Raw genomic sequence first — 13924 nt, 5'->3', positions numbered from 1 at the left:
GTGGACTAAAAAATACATTAGATCTTAGATAAGTGAAAAGAAACAAACAATGAAAACGCAAACTACACTTTATGAGTCACTGGGATGAGCGCATATATTTGCAGTTAACGTCATCTGTATGACGAATTTGCATCAATCATGCGGGTGAATGTCCATTGGGAATAATAATCGGTGATATTTTACCTGCTAAGAAACTGCAAACTGAAATACAATCCTACATTTACAACAATTTGCTGAAATTGCTATTTCTGAGAACTACTCCACTGTCACGCAAATCGCACCTGTTCCATATTTCCCAGTTTTCCTCCCTAACCTTTTTTTTTCACGGTCGACAACTTGTGTTACGCACAACTTCCGGTGTCACAGGACCCTGTCGTCTTTTTTTCCTAGAAAGTGCAAGATTAACCTTCTGGAAAGGGAAATTGACAATGAACATGACGTCACAGATCCATACATATAATTAGGTTCTCAAACTAGACGACGACAACCACACATCTGATCTACGAGTATTCAACAGAACCATGGCTCGCGCATGTTTGATCTTCGTTTACTTCTTTCTTTTGGGAGCTTGGTCGGCTTCTGCAAAAAGGAAAGCAGAATGCATTATAAAGGGAAGGGGAATCGAGGGTAGGATTCTACTTGATCAACATGTAAGTAAAAAAAAAAAAGTCTCAATTACCTTAGTTGTATGACGTATAATATTACACGTATAATAATTCATTTGTTTATTGTTTTATTGTAGTTTGTTAGAAAGTATAAAGTTAAGCGCCTAACATGTCAATAAAACCGAGTACATAAATTATTGAATGTCTCTTATTGATGACATGCAAAGGATTCACATACGTCATCAATAACAGATCCTCAATAGTTTATTCGGGTTTACTGACAGCTCTTTCTCCAAAAAGGTACATATGTCTATGACGTTTAGATAGCAAGTCTAAAATTACCAAGACATTGGTAATAACAAGAATAGTAATACCAGTATTTGCGACTGAATATTAATCTAAAATTTACAATTATTAGAAATTATTAACATCGGCAATTATTATATACAACCCGTAATCAGGTGCCTTTTGCAATATTTGAATGAGAATTGATGTGGCAAAAGGCATATATCAAATACGCCTTATGTTGTATTATTATTTCTCTAGATTTTTTTAAACTATAATACATTTTAAAAATTATTTATCTGCCGTATGATTAATATAATCAGTAGGGATTATCAAAGTGTTTCGCACTGAGATATTCATTTTTTGTTAACGATAAACATCGTGAAGAAATATGTAGAGAACATGTCAAAGACTGAAATAAGAGAACGAATAAATCATGTAATGATTTTTATTTACTAAAGGAAGTGGGCAGAACTTCTTTAGTTTTAACCTTTGAAATCGGAGGGCTACGGTTTTCATCCTTGGCACCCATTGAAAATTGAGCCTATATCGCTATTTAATAACTTCAGAGTCATTGGGACGAGAGTACGTAGACAAATGCTGCTATCTGTGATCCTAAATATTTACACTCTTATTGTTGCTTGTAATCATCTTAAGTTCTGCTATTGATTCCATCTTCTGAGATGTGGGATTAAAATACCAGTTTATGAAGGAGAAAAAAACAAACGAACAAAACTATTTGCCTGTGCCAAACATCAACTAACTCAGAAACCGGTTGAGGAAAATAAATAAAAAAAAAGACTTAAAAAATAGTTTTTGTAGGTGACTAGAATCGAACTTTTAACATTCTTGCTTCTGACATTCGCGTACTAGAAACGTTGATACAGGCATTTATCACAAACTATGAAATGGAAGTCTTACTCTTTATGCTTATTCCAGTACATATTTTTAAATAGTTGAAACGGCAATGGACTTCGAAATTAGCTTGCTCCTCGTTTCCAATATTAGATAATTAATATTGTGACTAGACGTTTGAATGACTAGGGAATCCTTTAGGCCTAATTGTTCGTTCTCTGCTGTTTTGGACACAGCAATCCCATGAAAATTGGACTTTCCTTTCACGTCACTTACGAAGGTACCTTGGGAACTGGCAGCCATTGCATAAAATTAATTAAACTACATTATATGATTGATTTAATTTCAATAAGTATAAAAAAAACACGTCTTCTTAAAATATTATTAGAAACTGGGATCTATTTGTCTTAATCATTCTGATTCCAACCGAGACTTTGAAATCCATGTCTTATGTCACTGTTGAATAGTTTATACCAATTTCTCTATACAATGCTAACAAAGTTAAGGATGCGAGTTAACTGGATTGAGAAGGGTAGATTAGTTTCCATTATTCCAGATTTAACTAATTTCATGGAGTATATTGACTGGCACACTGTTAGTTTTGATTGCGTTGTCTGCTGTTTTGAATTTATTAGCAAAGCTTCATTCTGTGATCTCCCCTTCTGTATGTATTCTCATCTATCTGGTGCATATGCACCCTGTCACAGCTGCACTTAAGAGCTTGGTACATGAACAGATGTTACGCATTTGCAGACGATTTTGTATATGTCGTCAACAAGATTTAGTTTGCTGTAACTTTGGAAGATGATAAGATTCTTTTTGTTTACTCTTTGGTGTCGTTTCGTTTCTTTGTTGGTGTCCAGAAAATGCATATACGTGAATATATTTTTTGATGTCTTTGTTTCACTTTAATTACAAAATTTGTTTGATGTCTTGTGATTGGTGCAGTGGCGACCGATGAACATTTTAAATGGGAGTGCTGCATATACAAAAAAAAACAAACAAAAAACACTTTTTTTCCTAATCAGTAACGAATTTATTAATAAATAAATTTACATATTAAAAATTGCTTCATTAAAAATATTTCATCCTCACCACGAACAGACCAATATTAAAAGTTTCGTATCAATAGCAATGACAAGCGCAAACGAATATCGGCGTTAGATCGCAGTGCATTTGTTTCGTGTAACGATAATTGAAAAAATAGAATTCTTTTCATATTTTCAACAGTGACACTCGTCATAATTCGGCCTTGTATCTATAATATAACAAAATAAAATAAGATTTACAAAAAACAGTTCACCACGCACACGCATCAATAATAAACGTTTCATATCTCACAGAAATAAGGTGCGTAAGCATACTAAAAATACACTGCGTTTGAGCGCAAAAGATCGGCGTTAGATCGCAGTGTATTTGTTTCGTAATCTAAAGCGTTAATCCAACAATTCCAATTATTAACTATTCAATCACTGTCGAAACATAAGCCTTTAACATGCTGTACTGCATCTATATAATGTTGTAAGCATTGTTATTATTTATAAACACAAACAAAATTTAAATTTTCATTTTTTCCTTGGGGGTGCTGCAGTGTCGCAGTGCTTATGTACAATGGATTGGTGTATGGCATAATACACCAATCACAAGCATTTTAAACGGGGAAATGTAAGATTAGGTTTTTACCCTTCTTACCAAGTAATTTCACCAGTTGAAAATAAGCCAACTAAAATTTTCGCTGGAAAATTTCCCTTGTTTATAAAAACACGAAGAGTGTTTTGTGAGAATGTTAGGGCATTTGTTAACTTATTTTCCTGTTTATAATATATTATTTAATGAACGTGACTGTTAAATGTAGGTGTATGTAAAGTGAATGCTTTCGAGGTTTGTCATCGAAGGGTGTGGTTACGTTAGAGGAGCTACCATAGCCACCTTTTCCCTTCTGGCGCTGGCCACGCATGCATTTCGTTCATTTTGAATTAGGACAAAGAAAGAGCTTCCGTAGATTAAATTGAATGGGTGAAAATCGAAAAGATTACTTAGGAAGTATCCATAAACTATCGTCGAACAACAATATGCATGCATTATTGTAATATAAAAACAAGGATGTATTGTTTTATCCCTAAATATAATATAATTCGAAATATATCCGAGTTCTAAACGTCGTAGCATTAAACAAATTAATATGGTGTTCAGAGAGATTTATTGTGTAACCCAAAAAAGATTAAGGTTCTTGTTATTGGTTATCTAGGTATTCAGTTTTTTAGAAACAAATATAATGACACACTCTGTTATCTATGGAAACTAGGTGGTTTTAAAATAATTTTGCAGATTTTTTTTGCGTACTTTCCGTATTAAGCTGTCGAACCCTGCAGATATGGTAGTTAGTTTAGCATTTCTCCGATAAAGAAAAAGTCGTAGTTAAATACACTTCCCAAAGTTGCTGTTTAGTTGTGTGCGGTAGTTGGTTTTTCGCTATCTCAACCATAATACTAAAATAAGCATTTGCAAGACCTAAACATCGACCTACTTCCTTTTGTAAGATACATTTCTTGCGAAATATCTTAAAGCCACCCCACCTTCGATGGCTGGAAAACTTTCACTATTTTCAATGCTCTAGTGCGTCCAGCTGTTTGTTTCAAGGTTCTCGAAACCGGACTTATTGTATTTATGTTAAAGAGAAAGAAAGGAAATTATGCCACCTGAACTACGTTATCTAAACATGCAATTCACTTTAAGCAATTCCAGTGCTTTTGATGGTAAAGTATGCGACATTGACAATTTTCGAAACATCAGAAGAAAGAGAGAGATCGGAATAATGGTTATAACTTGCTCTGACTAATACAACAGAGAATTGCCACACGAAATCATTTTAATATCCAAAAGAGCAATTACACAATTAAACAGAACTTCCTGAGTACAAGGTTGAAGCCCAATTGCTTCATACAGCTATAGGGAATGCAGGAGTAGCAATTAGGTTTTAGACTTGGCAATGGTGACAAGAAGAGAATACGTTTCGGCTGCATAAAGTCGAAAATGAAACAATGTGTGCATAACCACAGAAACCTATGTGTACAGCAGAGAATACCTACCTACCTAAACCTAACATGAATTGGATCCATTTTGAACTGAGAAAAGAAAAACAAATTAAAAAAAAAAAAAAACTAAACATAAACTCGAAATATACGCTACTTTAGAGCGCGCGCGCGCGCGCGTGTGTGTGTGTGTGTGCGCGCGCGCGCGCTCGAACACACACACGCCACAAATACCAGTGTACAGTTGAAATAATGGCAATGCCCTGCAAAGGTAGTAGTGAGAAATTCGTGAACGGAAGTCATGCATGAGTGAATGCAGGAAAAGCTTCCTTGATAAGAAAAGATAGGCCGTTTTTGTTTTGATATACATCAATTGTTTCTAATCTTTTAGATTGTTTCAGTTAAAGAGATTTTATTAACCACTGGCCTTTGGCAGGTGGCGCCATGTATTGGATAAAAGTCGTAATATAACGTTTATATTATATATAAAGGTGTACATGTGATATTATTTTAGGGCTTTCGGATTTAAAAATATTCAACTATATACACATATTAAATTTCTTAATCAAAATGGAACAGGACGTTAAAAATGGAAGGGCTGTAATAAACATATAAACAAGTTTATAAGCATTTTAAAACCTAAAAAAAAAAAAAAAAAAGAATTATTCTGAAACAAATAAACGAAATTATGTTCCTATAAAAATCAACAGAAATAAATTGTATGTTATATCTTTTTTCAATTTTATGTTTATATTTTTATTTAACAAAAAACGTGAAATTATGACATTCAAAGCTGGTCATAATATTTACTTCATACCGTAATATGTTTCATTATGCAAATTTTCCTTTTGTGTAGTGATCTACCATTTAAAATGTCAAAACTGAAAACCTTCATTTTCACATTTTATTTTATAAGCAACTACTGACTACAAAATAAAGTCAGTACTATTATATACAATGAAACTGCTAGCCAAATGTCAAATGTCAAATGCTTGTACTTGCGGGCTAGTGTGAGTACATGCGCAGTTATGAGCAGTGCGAGTACATGCGCAGTTTTGGGTCGAAATGTTGGTCTTCCTGACAAGCTGTTGTTGTCCGCTTTACGTTTACGAGCAAGAAAAATTTGATGCTGGAATCATTTAAGAAATTTTAAAATCATCAATCCACTGGCTGTTTGGTATCTTATTTTTTAAGACTATCATAGACGAAATATGAAAATTAATACATAAAAAAATCAGTTTCCGCCATACTATTTCCTGCATAATTATAAAATAAATCCAGATCCACACATCGTCTGCCTATACATTTTCTTGTTTCTTTTCATAAGGGTGTTAGTTATGCAAAAACATTGAAGAAAAATTCCATCTCAATAAAAAAAAACCCATAAGGAAAAACTCAAAAACCAATTAAGGAAAAAAAAGGCAGAATAAAATTTGAAATATGAGAATATCACTTGACAGTAGTCTGCTCTACTTAACAATAATGGCGGAACATACCCAAGGGGAAAGGAAGGAAGATGGGGGGGGATAACCGCTAGAAAGCAGATAACAACAAACGCAGATCGCTGACTGTAGCTGAAAATATGCAGAATACAAGGAACAAAAATAAATGGATGAAATAAATCTATGTCATCAGATTCTACACGATCTGTTCACATAAATTTTGCTTGACAATATAATAAATAATCACATGTTTTAGAATACCTTTTTCTTTTGTATTTATTTATTTTTTCTTATTAATAAATATTTAAAACTCGTGTTTCTTTGTAGAAGGAAAACCGAGAGATCACCATTCGAGGGGAGGTTATTGGGTTAACACCAGGTCTCCATGGTTTCCACGTTCACGAAAATGGGAACACAGGAAATGGTAATTTTAAGAAATATTTTCCTCTGAAACATATGGCAACATATAAGTATGACATTGGTGAAAATAAGCATGAAAGATAAATTGTTTGATAGTTATATTTTGAAAATTAATTTGATTATACTTTTATAGTTCCCCATGAGAATAGGTAGCATTTGCACTAAATTAGTCTTAATTTCCAATAAGATAGTATTGGTTTAGTCCTAACATCAATACAGTCCTGTCATAAATATAACGCTTTCATAATCCTAACTAGTATTTATTGACGTGTTTGTACTTGTTCTAAGGTGGATTTAGTTGAGTTATGGCTTAGCGAAATTGACTTGGAATTTTAAATCAAAAAAGCTGATTTAACCCCCCCCCCAGGAGAACTACTACTTATCTACACCAAAGATCGACTATCTCTGGAATCGGATTAAAAAACTAGAAAAAAAAGTGCCTTTAGTTAGTAATCAGAATCGACTCATGACTTTCTCCTGCAGAGGCGTTGCAGAAATCAGAAAATTGCAGAAAATTTTATGTTAAATTTAATAAAATTTATTAGAGTTAAAACTGGCATGCCTGCTTAACATTATAATAATATCTTAGATCACTCCTCAGAAGAACTTGAACCTATTGAAGAAGGACTTGAATCTAGTCATCAACTATAGTGATTTTTTTCCTATGCTATTTTTCAGAGTTAGTCAATATGTTACTACTGAATTTTTTTTTGTCCGGAAGGAACTCGGATTTTTAACTCCAAACTCAGAAAAATCACAATATATCATATGATTCCACATAGTAATACTAGTTAGGATTAGGAACATCACATGGCTGGTTTTATGTTCCTTGTTTTCTTGCGTTTCTGAATATTGCGAAAACAAGATTCAGAATGGTTGACTAAACAAATATTTCTAGAAGAGAAATCATCAGGCATTGGTGTCACTATAAATTTTTGCTGCTGTGGAATATTCTTTCATGTTCCTCCCTTAATAATTCTAATGAAGATAATATCAAAGTGAATCTTCTTCTGGTAACTCAATTATCTTGAATGTCTAAACTATGTTTTCAAATTTATCTTCATTTTTATCAAGAAGGCACTGACTATTATAAAGCATTATATTTCAGCAAACCTCATGGTATGCTTTCCTCTCTCTCTCTCTCTCTCTCTCTCTCTCTCTCTCTCACACACACACACACACACACACACACACACACACACACACACACACACACACACACACACACACACACACACACACATCCATGGCATTCGATATCCTCTTCAATAAATAAATCACAATAACGGTTACAATGCCTTACATTGGTTAAGTAGTTGGATTTTCACTTTTTAATACATTAATATCATTTGGGCTTTTTTTTTTTTTTTGGTTGGTTTCTGAATTAATTATTCTTTGAAGCAGGACGTAGGTCTTTTGTTCCTGAAAAATTGATCTCGTTTAGACAATAACATCAGTTAGGATTTCTCTATGTTCACTGGGCATCTACAGATGCCGTTTGGTCACTCCGATGCTCGGTGATGTTCCACACCAGGCCTCGCCATGTAGTCCTGTTTGCTTTTCTGGCAGCCTCAACTCTCTGAAGATCAGTCACTCCACACACGCCATCCATCCATCTCATTGATGGTCTACCCCTGCCTCTTTTTCCAGGAACTTTACCTTCTATTACTGTTCTGAGAAGTCCTCCTTCCATCCTTTCTATGTGTCCAAAATATTTTAACTTTCTTCTGTCAGTATCCTTAAGGAGCCTTAAAGTTCTACTAATCTTTTCTAACACCCACTCATTTGTATGCCTTTCAGTATATGATATCCTCAACAGCCTTCTGTAACACCACATCTCAAAAGCAGATATCCGTTTCTTATCTGACTTCTTTAGGTTCCAAGTCTCGCATTCATAAATCACTGTTGGAAAAACAAGAGCATCTAAAATCCTAAACTTTGTTCCCATGGAGATAGATCCATCCTTCCATATTTTACACAGGTCTCTGACTGTTGTTTTAGCCATTCCTAACATTTTTCTGACATCTTCTGAACAGCAATTCTTCACATTAATAATGGATCCCAGGTACTCCAACTTGCTGACTTCCTCAATTCTTTCTCCATTAAGATACACTTGTTTCTCAAGAGTTTCTCTGTTTGTTTTTCCTTTGAGAACCATGATCTTTGTCTTAATAGAATTGAGTTGAAATCCTCTGTTATTACTGATTTTGTTAACTTTGTCAAGAATTAGTCTTAGTTCTTCCATGTCATTACAAAGGAGTACTGTATCATCAGCATACCTCAGATTACTGATCAATCTACCTCCTATCCTAATTCCTGTCCTGAGCTCATCCAATGCTTCACGCATGATGTCCTTTGCATATACACTAGGAGAAAGTAAACATCCTTGTCTAACTCCTTTTCCAACTTGAAGCCAGTCAGTCAATCCAACACCTGTTCTTACTGTGGCTCCTTATACAAGTTGGCTATCAACCTGATAGTGTGTTGAGGAAAACCCATTCTTTTCATTACCTCCCACAGTTTCATATGCTTAACACAGTCAAAAGCTTTAGAGTAGCCTAAGAAATACATTACCAAAGGGAGTCTGAATTCTTTATATTTTTCTATAATCTGTCTAAGGCAAAGGATCTGATCTCTGGTGCCCCTACCTTTCCTAAAACCTGCTTGTTCCTCGAGCATCTCTGCCTCAACTTTGGCCTCAATCCTATTTAGCATGATCTTTAATAAAATTTTGCTTGCATGAGATATCAAACTAATAGTTCTATAATTCTTGCATGCCTTCATATCACGTTTCTTGTGTAGTGGTATGAAAACTGACTTCTTCCAGTCTCCCATATCCTTGTAATCAATCTATGAAACACTCTTATACCTCCATCCCCTGTGGCCTTAATTAACTCTGCTGGGATTTCATCAGCACCTGAGGTCTTATTGCTGTTGAGCTGCTTAACTGCTCTTTCAACTTCATGCCTAAGTGGAGGAGGTTCCAAATCAAAATTTTCTTGGTGGGAGGACTCCACATCTTCTTTATCCACTCTGCTGTACAGTTCCTCACAGTATTCTTTCCATTTTCTGTTTTAAGTTAGGATTTAAGAACACAAAATTGCAGCACATGTTTGCAGTATTCCTTTGGGAAAAAAGCTCTAGTAAATGTATTTATTTTTATTTAAATGAAAAAGTATTTTTAATAGAGAAAATTATTTTTATCCGAAAAAATTATTAAACTGGGAGCAAATCTTTTCATAATTACAGTGACCATATTTTTTTGGAGAAAATAAAGGACAAATCAAAAATTGTTTCATGATAAAAAAAAAAAGTAGGCTGTGTTTATTTGTTTCACTAAAATAAAAAGCTTTATAATATTTATTATAAAATATAAGCATATATATATATATATATATATATGTTAAAGATACCAAGTAATTTTAAACCTGGTTTTACTCCATTTCCCAAGTAAGCAAACAGACTAAAAAGTCAAGTTTGCGCCTGCAATTGATGCAAGTCTAACTGATCCCACAGGTAGTGCAGGACCAGGGCAACTCGTGGCAAAGGTGGAACAAGCTCCGATCACTAATCTTAATATTTACCCTTAATGCCAAAACACATCTCCAAGAAGGGGATGTATAATGTTTTGTATTAAAGGCAAGGGGCCACTACCCAGACCGGTTTCGACCTTTATTGAGGTCTCGTCAGTGGGAGCTAAGCTTAGAAATACCAAGATTTAGTAATACCGAGCTTGTAAGTATTTCGCCAAAACAAGTTACCATAAGGTGTTTTAACCTTATTAAAAAATACTTCTACATATATATATATATATATATATATATATATATATATATAAGCATTTTAAACAATCATATTATTACTTAAAAGTTTTAATTTTGATACTTTTCATAAGAATGAACTTTTTTCAATAAATCAGGTTTGTGTTTTAAGAATTCATAAAACTGTAGACAATTCATGTGAAAGTTGCATTTGGTATAAATGCATGCTTTCAATGTTTCGATTTTTAATTGGTTTTTTTTCACTGGTCCACATATTGTTCACTAATGAAAATACTCGTTCATTAGGGGGATTAGATCCAGGGAGACAAGTAAAATGCAACGATTTTTAAAATGTTTTTAAAAAGATACGTGTTTACATCCACTCACTCCTACCACAGCTTCTACACTACACACACACACACAGTCAAGTACAATATGTACACACCCACATCAACGACGAAGCCATATATGCCGCGCCGCTAGCGAGTGCTGGTGAAATGACGATTTCATGTTTCTACGGGCCGTGTGCCCCAATATTCAATTTACTAATTTATGGCCATTTTAGAAAAATAAATAAATCTAAAGGACAAAGCAGTGAAATAAAGGGCGTATGGTCAGCTTATCCATAATACATGTAACAGAATGAAAGAATATGTTTCGCTTAATATTATTTTGCTCAACTGTCCTACATTAAAGGGGATTACTGTATTTTAAAACTGTTTGACTTCTTGGCATAGCTGGAAGATAAAACAACGCGACACTTTCTTGGAAAACACTTGGTTCATTCTTGTCGCGACGTAAGAAACCCTTAGGTTTTTTCCCCCTCCTGAAAGTCGAGTTTTCCCTCTCGCAAAATATGCAAACCTGCCAGAGAACACATACAGTTAATGAACAAAAATATATTTGTAAGGTAAATTACAAATGAATAAGACATTTTGATAATAAAATTTTTTATTCATTAAATGTATTATGTGAGTTTCCTAAATACCATTTTGTTGCATATGATATTTTGCTACTACAAAATTATATAAACAAAAAGGTACAGTACATCTCTTTGACGTAACATTTTAACAGGATGCAATGATGCTGGCGGCCATTACAATCCATTGGGACAAAATCATGGTGCCCCTTACGACAGAGTTAGGTAAGTGATCTCCCAAATTTAAGTATTTGTTGAAATTTTAAATTTTGCTGTATTTATTTTTTTTAAAATAAACTTTATTGTTTTTTTTATAAGTGAAAGCCTTATATCGAATATTATGTTAGGAGATGTGTTTAACATAAGCAATATATTTGATGAAAATTATAAACAATTTAAATATGATTTTATTTTTGCCAGACATGTAGGTGATATGGGCAATCTGAAAGCTAACCGTAACGGAATTACAATTATCCATATCAAGGATCCAGTACTGTCCTTGTATGGTACATATTCCATCATCGGCCGTTCTATGGTGGTAAGTGACATTATTATTATTATTATTATTATTATTATTATTATTATCATTATTTACTAAAATAAACGTTATGAAATTTGTTTATTTTCAGTTGCACAAAATTTTCTTTTCTTTTCTTTTTTTATATAGATCCATGCCAACCAGGATGACCTTGGCAGAGGTGGCAACGAAGGCAGTTTGGCCAGTGGCAATTCAGGATCAAGAGTAGCCTGTTGTGTGATAGTCAAAGTGTGAAAAAGTAAAATACTCATAGAGGACGGAAGATTGAGCTTCCGGTAACCGATAGTATATATTGGACAGAGACTAACTTTCTTCACAAGATATACATATAAGAAAAGAGGCTAGCATTTCATCTTTATACCATCCACTCGAAATTTGTCCAAAGATTTGCCTTAAAGACTTACAAACCACAGTTCAGTTTTGTTGTCTTTGTGTAGACCTTTTATTGACTTAGCTGTTCAAGACCTGTTAACTTTATTGAAGTTGTCTATGTATTTAGCTTTGAATATAAATAAAGAATATAATATTATGTATACTATGGCATTTTGCGACAAATATCGTATAACTGAACATATCGTATCCCTTTTCAAATTGTCCAATTTGAAAAGTGCTATGAAAATAGTATTTACTTACTACTTTATTACTGTGTCACCTTGAATTAAAAAAGATTTTTTAATTCAAGGTGAGTTAGCTAGTCTCCTCTTATACTGTCCAGATTTCCTCCCCCCCCCACTGCAACTTTTAAATTTTAGTCCCAGCAAAAGAGATAAACTTTCCAGAGAACGCACACAACAGAACATAATACAAGTAAAGAGCCAAAAAGCTATTTTTCCGGCGGCGTAAATTAAGTTAAGGGGATAATAAAGTCTTCATTATTTTAAAGCCGAATACGAAACTCAGAGATCGAAATCTAAGAGTTTCATGCCGAAGAACCATCGGCGAGTCCAGGCGTAAGTCATCACTTGGGTAGTACAACACTAGGACAACTCGTTGCAAAGGTGGAGCAAGCTCCGTCACTATCCTTAATATTTTCTCATCCCCCTAGGAGCTGCGTTTTACATTATGAGAAAATATTAAGGACAGTGACGGATCTTGCTCCACCTTTGCAACGAGTTGTCCTAGTGTTGTACTACCCAAGTGATGACTTACGCCTGGACTCGCCGATGGTTCTTCGGCATGAAACTCTTAGATTTCGATCTCCGAGTTTCGTATCCGGCTTTAAAATAATGAGGGATTATCCCCTTAACTTATAATACAAGTAATTTCATAACCTGTGTTGCTTCTTCATTATATTACACCATATGGGCTTTTTCCATTGAAAGTGAGTTAGCCGATCACATACTGAGGTAACAAGGTTTTTCAGCTGCGCAGGCAAATTAGCCAGAGTGCACACGCAATTTCCAGGCAAAAATATTATTAGTGGCGGTAGGTAGCTTGTGTGTAGATGGAAGACATAAGCATAAACGATTGGTTAACTGAAGTGGGGGGGATACTCGCTAACGAATATTCCACTTCATGAACTCTTTGGAGACGTTATATAACAACAGCGACAACAGCCATTGTTAAATAATTACTCAATGAATGCAATAAATAATAATTATTGCATTAAATATATTTAATATTCTCGACCATACTTAAAACAAGTTCGCCACTTTCTCAGTTGTTTCCTAACCTTGCAAGAAGGACGACTGTCATCGATACATGGTCCTCTTTACAATGTAATTGGCTGACAGAGCGAGCGAGCGAGAGAGAGAGAGAGAGAGAGAGAATATATCTAGAAGTATCTCTTTGGACAGTTGTTCCGTCCCATTGTTTTACAATAATAATAAAAGATCCACCATAATAGACTGCCGTTGAATTATACTTCCCAGACGATTTAAAATCACCTTTATCAGTGACGGCTCGCCTTGAAATCGTGGGGGGGTGCTGCAACTTTCGAAATATACATACACATTGTAAGCACAGTGTATACGTATTTTGGATAAAATATCAAAATTATGGTAAAAATTAAAAAAAAATCAAACATGAAAAAATATTGTTTATTATCGATAAAATTATACAGTTTGG

The 13924-nt window shown here is 34.1% G+C and overlaps 1 protein-coding gene across 1 annotated transcript; it reads left to right on the top strand.

Annotated features, from left to right (window-relative positions):
* The first annotated feature begins 488 nt into the window (after nucleotides 1–488).
* LOC150096129 (putative superoxide dismutase [Cu-Zn] 6) lies at nucleotides 489–12390 on the top strand. Its single transcript, XM_090409656.1, has 5 exons — nucleotides 489–650; nucleotides 6547–6643; nucleotides 11475–11544; nucleotides 11740–11857; nucleotides 11987–12390. The coding sequence occupies exons 1-5, from the start codon at nucleotides 522–524 to the stop codon at nucleotides 12089–12091; spliced, it is 519 nt and encodes a 172-aa protein (XP_090265782.1). The 5' UTR covers nucleotides 489–521; the 3' UTR covers nucleotides 12092–12390.
* Nucleotides 12391–13924: the final 1534 nt, after the last annotated feature.

The sequence above is a fragment of the Typopeltis vanoorti genome, chromosome 19, assembly GCF_054136105.1.
Source record: "Typopeltis vanoorti isolate ZY-2024b chromosome 19, IOZ_Tvanoo_1.0, whole genome shotgun sequence".
Lineage (NCBI taxonomy): Eukaryota > Metazoa > Arthropoda > Arachnida > Uropygi > Thelyphonidae > Typopeltis > Typopeltis vanoorti.
This window is presented reverse-complemented; position numbering and strand designations above follow the sequence as displayed.

Coding starts and splice junctions, on each gene's coding strand:
- LOC150096129 (XM_090409656.1), top strand. CDS start 522: ATGGCTCGCGCATGTTTGATCTTCGTTTACTTCTTTCTTTTGGGAGCT. Junction 11,545..11,739: donor GCCCCTTACGACAGAGTTAG/GTAAGTGATCTC, acceptor TATTTTTGCCAG/ACATGTAGGTGATATGGGCA. Junction 11,858..11,986: donor TCATCGGCCGTTCTATGGTG/GTAAGTGACATT, acceptor TTTTTTATATAG/ATCCATGCCAACCAGGATGA.